The following is a 21054-nucleotide window of genomic DNA, read 5'->3' as shown; positions in this document are numbered from 1 at the left end:
TAGAGAGCGGGTGCAGCACCGGACCCGGCTGATACAGGAGACATATAGAGAGCGGGTGCAGCACCGGACCCGGCTGATACAGGAGACATATAGGGAGCGGGTGCAGCACCGGACCCGGCTGATACAGGAGACATATAGAGAGCGGGTGCAGCACCGGACCCGGCTGATACAGGAGACATATAGAGAGCGGGTGCAGCACCGGACCCGGCTGATACAGGAGACATATAGAGAGCGGGTGCAGCACCGGACCCGGCTGATGTAGGAGACATATAGAGAGCGGGTGCAGCACCGGACCCGGCTGATGTAGGAGACATATAGAGAGCGGGTGCAGCACCGGACCCGGCTGATACAGGAGACATATAGAGAGGGGGTGCAGCACCGGACCCGGATGATACAGGAGACATATAGAGAGCGGGTGCAGCACCGGACCCGGCTGATACAGGAGACATATAGAGAGGGGGTGCAGCACCGGACCCGGCTGATACAGGAGACATATAGAGAGCGGGTGCAGCACCGGACCCGGCTGATACAGGAGACATATAGAGAGCGGGTGCAGCACCGGACCCGGCTGATACAGGCTACATATAGAGAGCGGGTGGCAGCACCGGACCCGGCTGATACAGGAGACATATAGAGAGCGGGTGCAGCACCGGACCCGGCTGATACAGGAGACATATAGAGTAGCGGGTGCAGCACCGACCCCGGCTGATACAGGAGACATATAGAGAGCGGGTGCAGCACCGGACCCGGCTGATACAGGAGACATATAGAGAGCGGGTGGAGCACCGGACCCGGCTGATACAGGAGACATATAGAGAGCGGGTGGAGCACCGGACCCGGCTGATACAGGAGACATATAGAGAGCGGGTGCAGCACCGGACCCGGCTGATACAGGAGACATATAGAGAGCGGGTGCAGCACCGGACCCGGCTGATGTAGGAGACATATAGAGAGCGGGTGCAGCACCGGACCCGGCTGATACAGGAGACATATAGAGAGCGGGTGCAGCACCGGACCCGGCTGATACAGGAGACATATAGAGAGCGGGTGCAGCACCGGACCCGGCTGATGTAGGAGACATATAGAGAGCGGGTGCAGCACCGACCCGGCTGATACAGGAGACATATAGAGAGCGGGTGCAGCACCGGACCCGGCTGATACAGGAGACATATAGAGAGGGGGTGCAGCACCGGACCCGGCTGATGTAGGAGACATATAGAGAGCGGGTGCAGCACCGGACCCGGCTGATACAGGAGACATATAGAGAGGGGGTGCAGCACCGGACCCGGATGATACAGGAGACATATAGAGAGCGGGTGCAGCACCGGACCCGGCTGATACAGGAGACATATAGAGAGCGGGTGCAGCACCGGACCCGGCTGATGTAGGAGACATATAGAGAGCGGGTGCAGCACCGGACCCGGCTGATGTAGGAGACATATAGAGAGCGGGTGCAGCACCGGACCCGGCTGATACAGGAGACATATAGAGAGCGGGTGCAGCACCGGACCCGGCTGATACAGGAGACATATAGAGAGCGGGTGCAGCACCGGACCCGGCTGATACAGGAGACATATAGAGAGCGGGTGCAGCACCGGACCTGGCTGATGTAGGAGACATATAGAGAGCGGGTGCAGCACCGGACCCGGCTGATACAGGAGACATATAGAGAGCGGGTGCAGCACCGGACCCGGCTGAGTACGGAGACATATAGAGAGCGGGTGCAGCACCGGACCCGGCTGATACACGAGACATATAGAGAGCGGGTGCAGCACCGGACCCGGCTGATACAGGAGACATATAGAGAGCGGGTGCAGCACCGGACCCGGCTGATACAGGAGACATATAGAGAGCGGGTGCAGCACCGGACCCGGCTGATGTAGGAGACATATAGAGAGCGGGTGCAGCACCGGACCTGGCTGATGTAGGAGACATATAGAGAGCGGGTGCAGCACCGGACCCGGCTGATACAGGAGACATATAGAGAGCGGGTGCAGCACCGGACCCGGCTGATGTAGGAGACATATAGAGAGCGGGTGCAGCACCGGACCTGGCTGATGTAGGAGACATATAGAGAGCGGGTGCAGCACCGGACCCGGCTGATACAGGAGACATATAGAGAGCGGGTGCAGCACCGGACCCGGCTGATACAGGAGACATATAGAGAGCGGGTGCAGCACCGGACCCGGCTGATACAGGAGACATATAGAGAGCGGGTGCAGCACCGGACCCGGCTGATACAGGAGACATATAGAGAGCGGGTGCAGCACCGGACCCGGCTGATACAGGAGACATATAGAGAGCGGGTGCAGCACCGGACCCGGCTGATACAGGAGACATATAGAGAGCGGATGCAGCACCGGACCTGGCTGATACAGAAGACATATAGAGAGCGGGTGCAGCACCGGACCCGGATGATATAGGAGACATATAGAGAGCGGGTGCAGCACCGGACCCGGCTGATACAGGAGACATATAGAGAGCGGGTGCAGCACCGGACCCGGATGATATAGGAGACATATAGAGAGCGGGGGCAGCACCGGACCCGGCTGATACAGGAGACATATAGAGAGCGGGTGCAGCACCGGACCCGGCTGATACAGGAGACATATAGAGAGCGGTGACATTACCTGCACTGATCCCGGGGACGCTCCTCCGTCATCACAGTCACTTATAATGGAAGAAACAGCGTAATAACGTATGTTACTGTGACTGCTATAGCTGAGAAGATGGCGCCAGTCACATGACATCCTTAGAGAGAACGACATTAGACAGCAGGGATTTCAGAGGGTTTTATTTCCTTTTTCTCTATACAGTGGGGAGGTGGGTGCTGATCCCGGTGGGTTTTTATTGTGGGGGGTTATACCTCATCTTGGGATGGAAAAGAACAAGAAAATAAATGACCAGAAAGATGACGGTTAACACGACCCCGATCACCGTGGCGGAGATGTTCAGGGCTTTGGCGGTATGGGAGTGCTTGGCGGCCAAGGTTGCGTTATTCTGCCGAGTGGCATCGCGGGTCTGTGAAGAGAAAGGGAAGATAAACAGCGTAAGGCACAAAAGAGGCAGATATAGTGTGCACTGTGCTATATAATGTGTATACTGTGCTATATAATGTGTATACTGTGCTATATAATGTGTATACTGTGCTATATAAAGTGTATACTGTGCTATATAAAGTGTGCACTGTGCTATATAATGTGTACACCGCGCTATATAATGTATATACTGTGCTATATAATGTGTATACTGTGCTATATAATGTATATACTGTGCTATATAATGTGTATACTGTGCTATATAATGTATATACTGTGCTATATAATGTGTATACTGTGCTATATAATGTATATACTGTGCTATATAATGTGTATACTGTGCTATATAGTGTATACTGTGCTATATAATGTGTATACTGTGCTATATAATGTGTATACTGTGCTATATAATGTGTATACTGTGCTATATAAAGTGTATACTGTGCTATATAGAGTGTATACTGTGCTATATAATGTGTATACTGTGCTATATAATGTGTATACTGCGCTATATAAAGTGTATACTGCGCTATATAATGTGTATACTGTGCTATATAATGTGTATACTGTGCTATATAATGTGTATACTGTGCTATATAATGTGTATACTGTGCTATATAAAGTGTATACTGTGCTATATAATGTGTATACTGTGCTATATAATGTGTATACTGTGCTATATAATGTGTATACTGCGCTATATAAAGTGTATACCGTGCTATATGTGTATACTGCGCTATATAAAGTGTATACTGTGCTATATAATGTGTATACTGTGCTATATAATGTATATACTGTGCTATATAAAGTGTATACTGCGCTATATAAAGTGTATACTGTGCTATATAAAGTGTATACTGCGCTATATAATGTGTATACTGTGCTATATAATGTGTATACTGTGCTATATAATGTGTATACCGTGCTATATGTGTATACTACGCTATATAAAGTGTATACTGTGCTATATAATGTGTATAATGTGCTATATAATGTGTATACTGCGCTATATAATGTGTATACTGCGCTATATAAAGTGTATACTGTTCTATATAAAGTGTATACTGTGCTATATAATGTGTATACTGTGCTATATAATGTGTATACTGTGCTATATAATGTGTATACCGTGCTATATAAAGTGTGCACCGTGCTATATAATGTGTGTACTGCGCTATATGTGTATACTGTGTTATATAATGTGTATACTGTGCTATATAATGTGTATACTGTGCTATATAATGTGTATACTGTGCTATATAAAGTGTGCACTGTGCTATATAATGTGTGTACTGCGCTATATGTGTATACTGTGTTATATAATGTGTATACTGTGCTATATAAAGTGTATACTGTGCTATATAAAGTGTATACTGTGCTATATAAAGTGTATACTGTGCTATATAATGTGTACTGTGCTATATAATGTGTATACTGTGCTATATAAAGTGTATACTGTGCTATATAAAGTGTATACTGTGCTATATAATGTGTATACTGTGCTATATAATGTGTACTGTGCTATATAATGTGTACACCGCGCTATATAAAGTGTATACTGTGCTATATAATGTGTATACTGTTCTATAAAGTGTATACTGTGCTATATAAAGTGTATACTGTGCTATATAATGTGTATACTGTGCTAAATAATGTGTATACTGTGCTATATAATGTGTATACTGTGCTATATAAAGTGTATACTGTGCTAAATAATGTGTATACTGTGCTATATAAAGTGTATACTGTTCTATATAAAGTGTATACCGCGCTATATAAAGTGTATACTGTGCTATATAAAGTGTATACTGTGCTATATAAAGTATATACCGCGCTATATAAAGTGTATACTGTGCTATATAAAGTGTATACCGTGCTATATAATGTGTATACTGCGCTATATAATGTGTATACTGTGCTATATAATGTGTATACTGTGCTATATAATGTGTATACTGTGCTATATAAAGTGTATACTGTGCTATATAATGTGTATACTGTGCTATATATTGTGTATACTGTGCTATATAATGTGTGCACTGCGCTATATTATGTGTATACTGCGCTATATAATGTGTATACTGTGCTATATAATGTGTATACTGTGCTATATAATGTGTATACTGTGCTATATAATGTGTATACTGTGCTATATAATGTGTATACTGTGCTATATATTGTGTGCACTGTGCTATATAATGTGTATACTGTGCTATATAAAGTGTATACTGTGCTATATAATGTGTATACTGTGCTATATATTGTGTGCACTGTGCTATATAATGTGTATACTGCGCTATATAATGTGTGCACTGTGCTATATAATGTGTATACTGTGCTATATAATGTGTATACTGTGCTATATAATGTGTATACTGTGCTATATAATGTGTATACTGTGCTATATAATGTGTATACTCTGCTATATAATGTGTATACTGTGCTATATAATGTGTATATTGTGCTATATAAAGTGTATACTGTGCTATATAATGTGTATACTGTGCTATATAATGTGTATACTGTGCTATATAATGTGTGCACTGCGCTATATGCTCTAGAGTAATAAATAACAAATCATAAAGATATACACGTATTATATGCAGGAACAATAAACCCCCTCACCAATGCATCATAATAAACCCAGTAATAGGAGGAAGAGCCGCCCTGGGGCAGGGTTGTGCCAGGGCGGCTCTTCCTCCTGTTACTGGAGGTATACACATTATATAGCACAGTATACACATTATATAGCACAGTACACATTATATAGCACAGTATACACTTTATATAGCATAGTATACACATTATATAGCACAGTATACACATTATATAGCACAGTATACACATTATATAGCGCAGTATACACATTATATAGCACAGTATACACATTATATAGCACAGTATACACTTTATATAGCACAGTATACACATATAGCACAGTATACACTTTATATAGCACAGTATATACTTTATATAGCACAGTATACACATATAGCACAGTGTACACTTTATATAGCACAGTATACACATTATATAGCACAGTATACACATTATATAGCACAGTATACACATTATATAGCACAGTATACACATTATATAGCACAGTACACATTATATAGCACAGTATACACTTTATATAGCACAGTATACACATTATATAGCACAGTATACACATAATATAGCACAGTATACACATAATATAGCACAGTATACACTTTATATAGCACAGTATACACATTATATAGCACAGTATACACATTATATAGCACAGTATACACATTATATAGCGCAGTATACACTTTATATAGCACAGTATACACATTATATAGCACAGTATACACATTATATAGCACAGTATACACATAATATAGCACAGTATACACATAATATAGCACAGTATACACTTTATATAGCACAGTATACACATTATATAGCACAGTATACACATTATATAGCACAGTATACACATTATATAGCGCAGTATACACTTTATATAGCACAGTATACACATTATATAGCACAGTATACACATTATATAGCACAGTATACACTTTATATAGCACAGTATATACTTTATATAGCACAGTATACACATATAGCACAGTGTACACTTTATATAGCACAGTATACACATTATATAGCACAGTATACACATTATATAGCACAGTATACACATTATATAACACAGTATACACATTATATAGCACAGTATACACATTATATAGCACAGTATACACATTATATAGCACAGTATACACATTATATAGCACAGTACACATTATATAGCACAGTATACACTTTATATAGCACAGTATACACATTATATAGCACAGTATACACATAATATAGCACAGTATACACATAATATAGCACAGTATACACTTTATATAGCACAGTATACACATTATATAGCACAGTATACACATTATATAGCGCAGTATACACATTATATAGCGCAGTATACACTTTATATAGCACAGTATACACATTATATAGCACAGTATACACATTATATAGCACAGTATACACATATAGCACAGTATACACATTATATAGCACAGTATACACATTATATAGCACAGTATACACATTATATAGCACAGTATACACATTATATAGCACAGTATACACATATAGCACAGTGTACACTTTATATAGCACAGTATACACATTATATAGCACAGTATACACATTATATAGCACAGTACACTTTATATAGCACAGTATACACTATATAGCACAGTATACACATAATATAGCACAGTATACACTTTATATAGCGCAGTGCACACATTATATAGCACAGTATACACATTATATAGCACAGTATACACATTATATAGCACAGTATACACTTTATATAGCACAGTATACACTTTATATAGCACAGTATACACTATATAGCACAGTATACACATTATATAGCACAGTATACACATTATATAGCATAGTATACACATTATATAGCACAGTATACACATTATATAGCACAGTATACACATTATATAGCGCAGTATACACATGAGAAGAGGGGAGACAGGGGGCGCTTCCTTGTGTAGAAAAGAGTGACCAGGTGGATGGAAGGAAGATCTGACAGGGATCCACTCACCTGGGTAGGTTGTGCAAATATTAGGCACAACTCTAAATGCAGCATGAAGGGGTGTACTCCGCAGCTGTACTGGGGGACATCACCACCGACGGTGGGAGAAGCAAATGCAGAAGTGTAGTCAAACGACTACAGGACCAAAGACCAAATCCACACCAGAAACGATGAGCGCAGGAGTATATACAGTTTACACACGGCGGTGCAACCAAAAGTTATCCAAAAGTAGATGACGTAGTAAATCAATGTTCATTTATTGCAACGCGTTTCGGCCCTATATTATCTAACATGGGCCTTTATCAAGCATACAAAGCAGACACTGCATGAGGTATATATAGGCACAACTTGATGACATCATATGGGCGTTCCGGGTCAATGACCTCAGGAAGTCCAAAAACAAGGTAAACAAACATGAGCACATGGTAGACGAACATAAACAAATAGGTCCATGTGGCCAGGGTGGGCAGATATAAATACATGCTAAAAAACAATCAGGTAAAGATGTGTATAAATAAATATAAACTCATAATAAATAAATAAATATCAGTCCATGGGTCCATGAGATTCCCAAAGCATATCACTATGAGCTCATAGTAAAAGTACGTGAATGAGCAGGCATATGTTTTTTCACTTACATCGCGGGATTAACCAGCACATAAAAAACATTAATCCAACTAGCTGTAGACGGTATAAAGTTACTGGGATACATGATTGGTTAGGAGAAAACATGATAGTATGAAATGAAATCCATAGTTTTACCGTGTTGGTGGCTATAACCCCCATCATAGCCAGACAGCCGGAGTCCCGATGATGTGGATGAGCGGAGTAATCTTCTCAGGCGTGTGACGTCATCCCGTCAACGCACGCTAAGTCCATATGCTAATTCAGAGAGATGGAGTGGTCCGTCGGACGTGTGACATCATCGCGTCATCGTACTCTACGTAAGTGTAGTGGTACGATATTCTTGAAAAATAGAGTAGTGTATATCAGGCACACGCTACGTTAATTTGAGAATGCAGTATTCTTAAACACTGGAGTGTAGTTGCGGTGAGTGGAAGAATCAGAGACTCTCATATATATGTTAAGGGAGCAAAGAATTATAAGGATATGTATAGATATATATTGGTAACCTCATTGTGGGATAAAAGAAAAGATGGGAATAAAATAAAAGGTAAGAATAGAAAATGAGGCTGAATACCTCATATTTACTGAATTACCTTTTATTTTCTTACCTCCTATTCTTTTCTATTCTTACCTTTTATTTTATTCCCATCTTTCCTTTTATCCCACAATGAGGTTACCAATATATATCTATACATATCCTTATAATTCTTTGCTCCCTTAACATATATATGAGAGTCTCTGATTCTTCCACTCACCGCAACTACACTCCAGTGTTTAAGAATACTGCATTCTCAAATTAACGTAGCGTGTGCCTGATATACACTACTCTATTTTTCAAGAATATCGTACCACTACACTTACGTAGAGTACGATGACGCGATGATGTCACACGTCCGACGGACCACTCCATCTCTCTGAATTAGCATATGGACTTAGCGTGCGTTGACGGGATGACGTCACACGCCTGAGAAGATCACTCCGCTCATCCACATCATCGGGACTCCGGCTGTCTGGCTATGATGGGGGTTATAGCCACCAACACGGTAAAACTATGGATTTCATTTCATACTATCATGTTTTCTCCTAACCAATCATGTATCCCAGTAACTTTATACCGTCTACAGCTAGTTGGATTAATGTTTTTTATGTGCTGGTTAATCCCGCGATGTAAGTGAAAAAACATATGCCTGCTCATTCACGTACTTTTACTATGAGCTCATAGTGATATGCTTTGGGAATCTCATGGACCCATGGACTGATATTTATTTATTTATTATGAGTTTATATTTATTTATACACATCTTTTACCTGATTGTTTTTTAGCATGTATTTATATCTGCCCACCCTGGCCACATGGACCTATTTGTTTATGTTCGTCTACCATGTGCTCATGTTTGTTTACCTTGTTTTTGGACTTCCTGAGGTCATTGACCCGGAACGCCCATATGATGTCATCAAGTTGTGCCTATATATACCTCATGCAGTGTCTGCTTTGTATGCTTGATAAAGGCCCATGTTAGATAATATAGGGCCGAAACGCGTTGCAATAAATGAACATTGATTTACTACGTCATCTACTTTTGGATAACTTTTGGTTGCACCGCCGTGTGTAAACTGTATATACTCCTGCGCTCATCGTTTCTGGTGTGGACTTGGTCTTCGGTCCTGTAGTCGTTTGACTACACTTCTGCAGTATACACATTATATAGCACAGTATACACATTATATAGCACAGTATACACTTTATATAGCGCAGTATACACTTTATATAGCACAGTATACACATTATATAGCACAGTATACACATTATATAGCACAGTATACACTTTATATAGCACAGTATACACATTATATAGCACAGTATACACATTATATAGCACAGTATACACATTATATAGCGCAGTATACACTTTATATAGCGCAGTATACACATTATATAGCACAGTATACACATTATATAGCACGGTATACACATTATATAGCACAGTATACACTTTATATAGCACAGTATACACATTATATAGCACAGTATACACATTATATAGCACAGTATACACATTATATAACACAGTATACACATTATATAGCACAGTATACACTTTATATAGCAGAGTATACACATTATATAGCACAGTATACACATTATATAGCACAGTATACACATTATATAGCACAGTATACACATTATATAGCACAGTATACACATTATATAGCACAGTATACACTTTATATAGCAGAGTATACACATTATATAGCACAGTATACACATTATATAGCACAGTATACACATTATATAGCACAGTATACACATTATATAGCACAGTATACACATTATATAACACAGTATACACTTTATATAGCACAGTATACACTTTATATAGCACAGTATACACATTATATAGCACAGTATACACATTATATAGCACAGTATACACATTATATAGCACAGTATACACATTATATAGCACAGTATACACATTATATAGCACAGTATACACTTTATATAGCGCAGTGCACACATTATATAGCACAGTATACACATTATATAGCACAGTATACACATTATATAGCACAGTATACACATATAGCACAGTATACACATTATATAGCACAGTATACACATTATATAGCGCAGTATACACTTTATATAGCACAGTATACACATTATATAGCACAGTATACACATTATATAGCACAGTATACACATTATATAGCACAGTATACACATATAGCACAGTGTACACTTTATATAGCACAGTATACACATTATATAGCACGGTATACACTTTATATAGCACAGTATACACATTATATAGCACAGTATACACATTATATAGCACAGTACACTTTATATAGCACAGTATACACTATATAGCACAGTATACACATAATATAGCACAGTATACACTTTATATAGCGCAGTGCACACATTATATAGCACAGTATACACATTATATAGCACAGTATACACATTATATAGCACAGTATACACTTTATATAGCACAGTATACACTTTATATAGCACAGTATACACATATAGCACAGTGTACACTTTATATAGCACAGTGTACACTTTATATAGCACAGTATACACATTATATAGCACAGTATACACTTTATATAGCACAGTATACACTTTATATAGCACAGTGTACACTTTATATAGCATAGTATACACATTATATAGCACAGTATACACATTATATAGCACAGTATACACATAATATAGCACAGTATACACTATATAGCACAGTATACACATTATATAGCGCAGTATACACATTATATAGCACAGTATACACTTTATATAGCACAGTATATACTTTATATAGCACAGTATACACATTATATAGCACAGTATACACTTTATATAGCACAGTATACACTTTATATAGCACAGTATACACATTATATAGCGCAGTATACACTTTATATAGCACAGTATACACATTATATAGCACGGTGTACACTTTATATAGCACAGTATACACATTATATAGCACAGTATACACTTTATATAGCACAGTATACACATTATAAAGCACAGTATACACTTTATATAGCACAGTATACACTTTATATAGCACAGTATACACTTTATATAGCACAGTATACACATATAGCACAGTGTACACTTTATATAGCACAGTATACACATTATATAGCACAGTATACACATTATATAGCACAGTATACACATTATTTAGCACAGTATACACTTTATATAGCACAGTATACACTTTATATAGCACAGTATACACATTATAAAGCACAGTATACACTTTATATAGCACAGTATACACATATAGCACAGTGTACACTTTACATAGCACAGTATACACATTATATAGCACAGTATACACATTATATAGCGCAGTACACACATTATATAGCACAGTATACACATTATATAGCACAGTATACACATTATATAGCACAGTATACACATTATATAGCACAGTATACACATTATATAGCACAGTATACACATTATATAGCACAGTACACTTTATATAGCACAGTATACACTTTATATAGCACAGTATACACTTTATATAGCACAGTATACACTTTATATAGCACAGTATACACTTTATATAGCACAGTATACACATTATATAGCACAGTATACACATTATATAGCACAGTATACACTTTATATAGCACAGTATACACTTTATATAGCACAGTATACACTTTATATAGCACAGTATACACATTATATAGCACAGTATACACATTATATAGCACAGTATACACTTTATATAGCACAGTATACACATTATATAGCACAGTATACACATTATATAGCACAGTATACACATATAGCAGAGTATACACATTATATAGCGCGGCGTACACTTTATATAGCACAGTATACACATTATATAGCACAGTATACACATTATGTAGCACAGTATACACATTATATAGCGCAGTATACACTTTATATAGCGCAGTATACACTTTATATAGCACAGTATACACATTATATAGCACAGTATACACTTTATATAGCACAGTATACACTTTATATAGCACAGTATACACATTATGTAGCACAGTATACACATTATATAGCACAGTATACACATTATATAGCACAGTATACACTTTATATAGCACAGTATACACATTATATAGCGCGGTGCACACTTTATATAGCACAGTATACACATTATATAGCACAGTATACACATTATATAGCACAGTATACACTTTATATAGCACAGTATACACATTATATAGCACAGTATACACATTATATAGCACAGTATACACATTATATAGCACAGTATACACATTATATAGCGCAGTATACACTTTATATAGCACAGTGCACACTTTATATAGCACAGTATACACATTATATAGCACAGTATACACATTATATAGCACAGTATACACATTATATAGCGCGGTGCACACTTTATATAGCACAGTATACACATTATATAGCACAGTATACACATTATATAGCACAGTATACACTTTATATAGCACAGTATACACTTTATATAGCACAGTATACACATTATGTAGCACAGTATACACATTATATAGCACAGTATACACATTATATAGCACAGTATACACTTTATATAGCACAGTGCACACTTTATATAGCACAGTATACACATTATATAGCACAGTATACACATTATATAGCACAGTATACACATTATATAGCGCGGTGCACACTTTATATAGCACAGTATACACATTATATAGCACAGTATACACATTATATAGCACAGTATACACTTTATATAGCACAGTATACACTTTATATAGCACAGTATACACATTATGTAGCACAGTATACACATTATATAGCACAGTATACACATTATATAGCACAGTATACACTTTATATAGCACAGTGCACACTTTATATAGCACAGTATACACATTATATAGCACAGTATACACATTATATAGCACAGTATACACATTATATAGCACAGTATACACTTTATATAGCACAGTATACACTTTATATAGCACAGTATACACATTATGTAGCACAGTATACACATTATATAGCACAGTATACACATTATATAGCACAGTATACACTTTATATAGCACAGTATACACATTATATAGCGCGGTGCACACTTTATATAGCACAGTGTACATTTTATATAGCGCGGCATACACTTTATATAGCGCAGTATACACTTTATATAGCGCGGCGTACACTTTATATAGCGCGGCGTACACTTTATATAGTGCGGCGTACACTTTATATAGCGCAGTGTATATTTTATATAGCGCGGCGTACACTTTATATAGCGCGGCGTACACTTTATATAGCGCGGCGTACACTTTATATAGCGCATTGCACACTTTATGTGCTTACCTCCGGTGTGGAGGAGCGGCCGGTCATTTGCCAGATGGTTAGGTGTGACGCCAGTTGTATGGTGGTTTGCTGAGATATAGCCCTGCCCAATGGTATTTTGACATGACGCCAGTGGCGGTCGGGCTCACAGGTATGGTGGCACACCTGCTTTTATTTTATTGGGCTGGCTATACCCTTTCCCCTGTGGTCAGTGACCTGCCGGGCTGATTGTGGGTCTCTAGGGCTATTATCACGCTGGTCCGGAGTAGAGTAGTGACCCATCCGGACTATAGGTACTGCCACCCACAGAAAGGGGAGATGCCCCAAGGAAGGTGTATCCACTGTGTAGGTGCTGAGTAAAGAATCCCAGAGTCCCGTTACAATAAATAAGATCTGTTCACTTGAGGTAGGAATCAGATAATACAGCTCTGCCTTGATATGGTACTTTATACTTGATAGGTGAGATCTGTACTGAGAGTGGAGCAGGAGATACCGCCATGCTGGATGGGCTGCGTGCTGAGAGGTAGAAAGTTCAGAGAAGGAGAGAGGAGGATGTTGAGAGAGTCCCAACCCAAGTAGTACTGAGCTCTGCCAGAACTTCAGAGGTAGAATAAGTAGAATACTTGAAGGTAGAGAGAATACTTGTAACCGTGTTTTGACTCTTTTGGTCTTTGCACCACCTATTGCCCACCAGTGTCAGGTGACCCGTCCTAGTGGGTGACACAAGCCCCAGACCTTGTTACTTGGGATGAGCGGAGTGGTCAGAGATCTCTAATGACACCCGCGCTGCGAGATAGAGTGCATAGGCTTCTAGCAGCTTTGCTCTATCCGGATCAGTTTCCTAGCCTTGCTTTGTGGATACTTTCCTGCACTGTGTTTCTCTGGTCCCCGGCGTGGGTTGAGATGATCCCTGACTTGTCCTCTAGTAGTGACTTAACACTGCATAGTGTTTAGTAGTGTTTAGAGATGAGCGAACCGGGTTCGGGTTCGAGTCGATCCGAACCTGAACGTTCGGCATTTGATTAGCTGGGGCTGCTGAACTTGGATAAAGCTCTAAGGTTGTCTGGAAAACATGGATACAGCCAATGACTATATCCATGTTTTCCTCATAGCCTTAGGGCTTTATCTAAGTTCAGCAGCCACCGCTAATCAAATGCCAAACATCCGGGTTCGCTCATCTCTAGTAGTGTTGCTTGAGGGAAACTGTCTAGGTACATGTGCTCTATGTCTAGACCACAACTTGGACTGGGGATCTGGCAGAGGGCCAGGGCCCAACTTGACTGCTGTAGAAAACGTTCTAGCTTGCGTCCTTCCTCTACAGAATCTCAGACAAAAAGACCTCACACTTAGTTTACCCATGTGACTTCCTTCCTACAGCGCATGTAAGGTGTGCTGTGAGTGGGCGAGGAGTGCATGTGAAAGATGTAAAGTGAAAGGTGATAGGAAAGAAGAAGAAAGAGCTCTCATTGGTGTACAGATCCATGTGACACACAAAAAACAATGACCCTTTAACTTCTACAGCCGTGCAATATCTAGGCTCACATACTTGTGATAACGACATCTAGTGGCAAACTTTTGGTACGGCTACATTACCACTTACACATACGAGTACAAACTTTTGCGAAGGGTGTAACAAACAGCAACACCCGTGGTGGGATACCGCATTTATATAGCATGGTGCACACTTTATATAATGTGGTATACACTTTATATAGCACGGTGCACACTTAATATAGATTTGTAAATAACTTTTGTTGAAAAATTTCCAGTCATCCAGTACTTATTATCTGCTGTACGTCCTGCAGGAAGTGGTGTACTCTCTCCAGTCTGACACTGCTCTCTGCTGCCACCTCTGTCCATGTCAGGAACTGTCTAGAGCAGCAGCAAATTCCCATAGAAAACCGTTCCAGTTCAGACAGGACCAGTTGATGTGAAAACTCTTTTTCTTTCTCTGGAGTACCCCTTTAATGGAAAGCTTGGCAACAAACAATATGGGCGGTATTGTTGCTCCCACAGGAGTAACTGCTCAGTTTTCCTAGGAGGATCTAGGTTGACAGGTAGGGGCGTAACTAGAAATGGCTGGGCCCCATAGCAAATTTTTGTTTGCCCCTCCCAACTGACTACAAACCTGTCAAGCGTAGTCATAACCTCTAACATTTAACTGCAACTGCTTGTCAGGAGTGCTTGCATTAAGGGACATTTGCAGCATCCTGAAGGCCGCTCAGCCGCCTGATGTGGCAGCCCTGTAGCAGCTGCTATGACAGTAACACCCCTGGTGACAGGCGATGCAGTGGCCATCATGGCTCCCACCAAGGGTGTCACCCAGCTTTCCCTGTGTCCTGAAAGGCAATACAATCTCAGTACCCCTGCAGCAGCTGGAATGGCGGCCATACTGCTGTCACCCAGAAACAAATATAACATCGAGCAGCAAAACTGAACTGAGAACAAAGTCACGGAAAATGGAGACAGAATGACGGTAACATCCTGATAATCTGGTATCCAGTAATCCAGAAACTTTCCTCCTCCAGTAACAGGACTCTGCTCTATATGTCATCATGGAATGATCTGACGCTCCTGATAGTCTGGAATAGTTACAGACGCCAGTGCCGGACTATTGGAGGTTTACTAGATATTGCTTCATTGTCTCAGATCCTCAAGGCAGAATGATTTGTTTATTTGTTCAGAAAAAAAAAATTCAGGTTCTTAAAGGGCCACTCCACCCTCTCCCGTCCACCTGGATGAGTGGGGTTTTGCTCCGGAGACCCCCGAATGGTGACCCTGGACTTTGTGTCATGGAGAGATTCGCTGTCCTGTCCTCTGTGATTTATGGGGTCACTATCCCTTTAAGCAGCCCGCATCCCTGACTCTGGCCACAGAAGACCACTGTCCGCAGGGAATGTCGGGGGGCCGCGCGCCCTTTCTCTCCATCTACAATGCGGCTTTTGTTTTTGCAGATTTTTCGACAATTCTCTAAACATTTCCACATGTGCGCTCTACAATCCGGCGCTAATGACATGCAGATCGCCATGACAGACGCCAGGCAGGAGGGGGGGGGGGGGTCGGAAAGTTCTCTTGGCAGAAACCTATGGAATATTTCACTTATAAACCATTGAGCAACATCTCACTGGCGGGCGGGGGCATGGGTTTCCTGTAATTTAGCAGCTGTCCGCTCACAGCAGCACAGAGTATTTCAGGAGAGGAGTGGGCAGATCTTAGGGGGAGTTCAGAGGAGGAGGAGGATTATCACAGCAGCACAGAGTATGTCAGGAGAGGAGTGGGCAGATTTTAGGGGGAGTTCAGTGGAGGAGGAGGATTATGACAGCAGCACAGAGTATGTCAGGAGAGGAGTGGGCAGATCTTAGGGGGAGTTCAGAGGGGGAGGAGGATTATCACAGCAGCACAGAGTATGTCAGGAGAGGAGTGGGCAGATCTTAAGGGGAGATCAGAGGAGGATTATCACAGCAGCACAGAGTATGTCAGAATAGGAGTGGGCAGATCTTAGGGGGAGTTCAGCGGAGGAGGAGGAAGGTTATCACAGCAGCACAGAGTATGTCAGGAGAGGAGTGGGCAGATTTTAGGGGGAGATCAGAGGAGGAGGAGGATTATCACAGCAGCACAGAGTATGTCAGGAGAGGAGTGGGCAGATCTTAGGGGAAGTTCAGTGGAGGAGGAGGATTATCACAGCAGCACAGAGTATGTCAGGAGAGGAGTGGGCAGATCTTAGGGGGAGTTCAGCGGAGGAGGAGGAAGGTTATCACAGCAGCACAGAGTATGTCAGGAGAGGAGTGGGCAGATCTTAAGGGGAGATCAGAGGAGGATTATCACAGCAGCACAGAGTATGTCAGGAGAGGAGTGGGCAGATCTTAGGGGGAGATCAAAGGAGGATTATCACAGCAGCACAGAGTATGTCAGGAGAGGAGTGGGCAGATTTTAGGGGGAGTTCAGCGGAGGAGGAGGATTATCACAGCAGCACAGAGTATATCAGGAGAGGAGTGGGCAGATCTTAGGGGGAGTTCAGCGGAGGAGGAAGGTTATCACAGCAGCACAGAGTATGTCAGGAGAGGAGTGGGCAGATCTTAGGGGGAGATCAAAGGAGGATTATCACAGCAGCACAGAGTATGTCAGGAGAGGAGTGGGCAGATCTTAGGGGGAGATCAAAGGAGGATTATCACAGCAGCACAGAGTATGTCAGGAGAGGAGTGGGCAGATCTTAGGGGGAGATCAGCGGAGGATTATCACAGCAGCACAGAGTATGTCAGGAGAGGAGTGGGCAGATCTTAGGGGGAGTTCAGCGGAGGAGGAAGGTTATCACAGCAGCACAGAGTATGTCAGGAGAGGAGTGGGCAGATCTTAGGGGGAGATCAGCGGAGGAGGATTATCACAGCAGCACAGAGTATGTCAGGAGAGGAGTGGGCAGATCTTAGGGGGAGTTCAGCGGAGGAGGAAGGTTATCACAGCAGCACAGAGTATGTCAGGAGAGGAGTGGGCAGATCTTAGGGGGAGATCAGCGGAGGATTATCACAGCAGCACAGAGTATGTCAGGAGAGGAGTGGGCAGATCTTAGGGGGAGATCAGAGGAGAATTATCACAGCAGCACAGAGTATATCAGGAGAGGAGTGGGCAGATCTTAGGGGGAGATCAGCGGAGGATTATCACAGCAGCACAGAGTATGTCAGGAGAGGAGTGGGCAGATCTTAGGGGGAGATCAAAGGAGGATTATCACAGCAGCACAGAGTATGTCAGGAGAGGAGTGGGCAGATCTTAAGGGGAGATCAGAGGAGGATTATCACAGCAGCACAGAGTATGTCAGGAGAGGAGTGGGCAGATCTTAGGGGGAGATCAGCGGAGGATTATCACAGCAGCACAGAGTATGTCAGGAGAGGAGTGGGCAGATCTTAGGGGGAGATCAGCGGAGGAGGAGGATTATCACAGATAGTAAACAAGCCCCCCCCCCCCCCCCCCCTCACCAGATAAAACATAGGAAATAATATCAGGGAGAGATTATCGGAGGGGAAATCGTTATATTGTTCAAATTGAATCGATAATCTTTCCGTGTGTGAAGGATTTCTTGTCGCTTATCGTTATCGTTAATCGATTAATAGAAGCCGAAGACGATAAGAGACCGTCACATAATGGAGGAGAAAATATAAGCTGATCTAACAGGACGGGAATCTGCAGGTTATAGTAGTTACCTTGATGGAGAAGATGAGAGCGACGATCCCGAGGGGCAGACAGCAGCAGATCAGGTTCAGGACGGACCAGACCAAGTAATCCTTCTGGGGGGGCGGCTGGTAGGGTGCGGGCTGCATGGTCACCACATTGGAAGCCGGCTGGTACATCTTCTCTCCCTCCATACACAGTTCCAGTGACTTGTGTGATGCTCCTGGACAGACTCTGCTCTGTGCGCTCCGCTCTGGTCGCTATATACCAGGAGGAGGAGCTCACAGGGGAGGAAAGGTTTGGCATCTTCTACAGCCGTGCTTCTCAAACCAGGAGGATGCCTGGGCCTCACCAGACTGACCAGGAGTATGCCGGCCTCACCAGACTGACCAGGAGGATGCTGGGGCCTCACCAGACTGACCAAGGCAATGCCCAGGCCTCACCAGACTGACCAGGAGGATGCTGGGGCCTCACCAGACTGACCAGGAGGATGCCGGGGCCTCACCAGACTGACCAGGAGGATGCTGGGCCTCACCAGACTGACCAGGAGGATGCTGGGCCTCACCAGACTGACCAGGAGGATGCCGGGGCCTCACCAGACTGACCAAGAGGATGCCGGGGCCTCACCAGACTGACCAGGAGGATGCCCGGGCCTCACCAGACTGACCAGGAGGATGCCTGGGCCTCACCAGACTGACCAGGAGGATGCCCGGGCCTCACCAGACTGACCAGGAGGATGCCTGGGCCTCACCAGACTGACCAGGAGGGCGCCGGGGCCTCACCAGACTGACCAGGAGGATGCCCGGGCCTCACCAGACTGACCAGGAGGATGCCCGGGCTTCACCAGACTGACCAGGAGGATGCTGGGCCTCACCAGACTGACCAGGAGGATGCTGGGCCTCACCAGACTGACCAGGAGGATGCTGGGCCTCACCAGACTGACCAGGAGGATGCCGGGGCCTCACCAGACTGACCAGGAGGATGCCTGGGCCTCACCAGACTGACCAAGGCAATGCCAGGGCCTCACCAGACTGACCAGGAGGATGCCTGGGCCTCACCAGACTGACCAGGAGGATGCCTGGGCCTCACCAGACTGACCAGGAGGATGCCGGGGCCTCACCAGACTGACCAGGAGGATGCCGGGGCCTCACCAGACTGACCAGGAGGATGCTGGGCCTCACCAGACTGACCAGGAGGATGCCCGGGCTTCACCAGACTGACCAGGAGGATGCCGGCCTCACCAGACTGACCAGGAGGATGCCGGCCTCACCAGACTGACCAGGAGGATGCCCGGGCTTCACCAGACTGACCAGGAGGATGCCGGCCTCACCAGACTGACCTGGAGGATGCCCGGGCCTCACCAGACTGACCAGGAGGATGCCCGGGCCTCACCAGACTGACCAGGAGGATGCTGGGCCTCACCAGACTGACCAGGAGGATGCTGGGCCTCACCAGACTGACCAGGAGGATGCCGGCCTCACCAGACTGACCAGGAGGATGCCCGGGCCTCACCAGACTGACCAGGAGGATGCCCGGGCCTCACCAGACTGACCAGGAGGATGCCGGGCCTCACCAGACTGACCAGGAGGATGCCCGGGCTTCACCAGACTGACCAGGAGGATGCTGGGCCTCACCAGACTGACCAGGAGGATGCTGGGCCTCACCAGACTGACCAGGAGGATGCCCGGGCCTCACCAGACTGACCAGGAGGATGCTGGGCCTCACCAGACTGACCAGGAGGATGCCTGGGCCTCACCAGACTGACCAGGAGGATGCTGGGCCTC

At 43.2% G+C, this 21054-nt stretch overlaps 1 protein-coding gene across 1 annotated transcript; it reads right to left on the bottom strand.

Moving 5' to 3' along the window:
• Positions 1 to 2777: 2777 nt before the first annotated feature.
• On the bottom strand, positions 2778 to 19528 carry LOC138769325 (dispanin subfamily A member 2b-like). The gene is made up of 2 exons (XM_069947725.1): positions 19303 to 19528; positions 2778 to 3021 (listed from the first exon to the last, which is right to left on the bottom strand). The coding sequence occupies exons 1-2, from the start codon at positions 19462 to 19464 to the stop codon at positions 2848 to 2850; spliced, it is 336 nt and encodes a 111-aa protein (XP_069803826.1). The 5' UTR covers positions 19465 to 19528; the 3' UTR covers positions 2778 to 2847.
• Positions 19529 to 21054: the final 1526 nt, after the last annotated feature.

This window comes from Dendropsophus ebraccatus, chromosome 12, assembly GCF_027789765.1.
Source record: "Dendropsophus ebraccatus isolate aDenEbr1 chromosome 12, aDenEbr1.pat, whole genome shotgun sequence".
Taxonomy (NCBI): domain Eukaryota; kingdom Metazoa; phylum Chordata; class Amphibia; order Anura; family Hylidae; genus Dendropsophus; species Dendropsophus ebraccatus.
This window is presented reverse-complemented; position numbering and strand designations above follow the sequence as displayed.

Coding starts and splice junctions, on each gene's coding strand:
- LOC138769325 (XM_069947725.1), bottom strand. CDS start 19,464: ATGGAGGGAGAGAAGATGTACCAGCCGGCTTCCAATGTGGTGACCATG. Junction 3,022..19,302: donor CTCTCATCTTCTCCATCAAG/GTAACTACTATA, acceptor TTCTCTTCACAG/ACCCGCGATGCCACTCGGCA.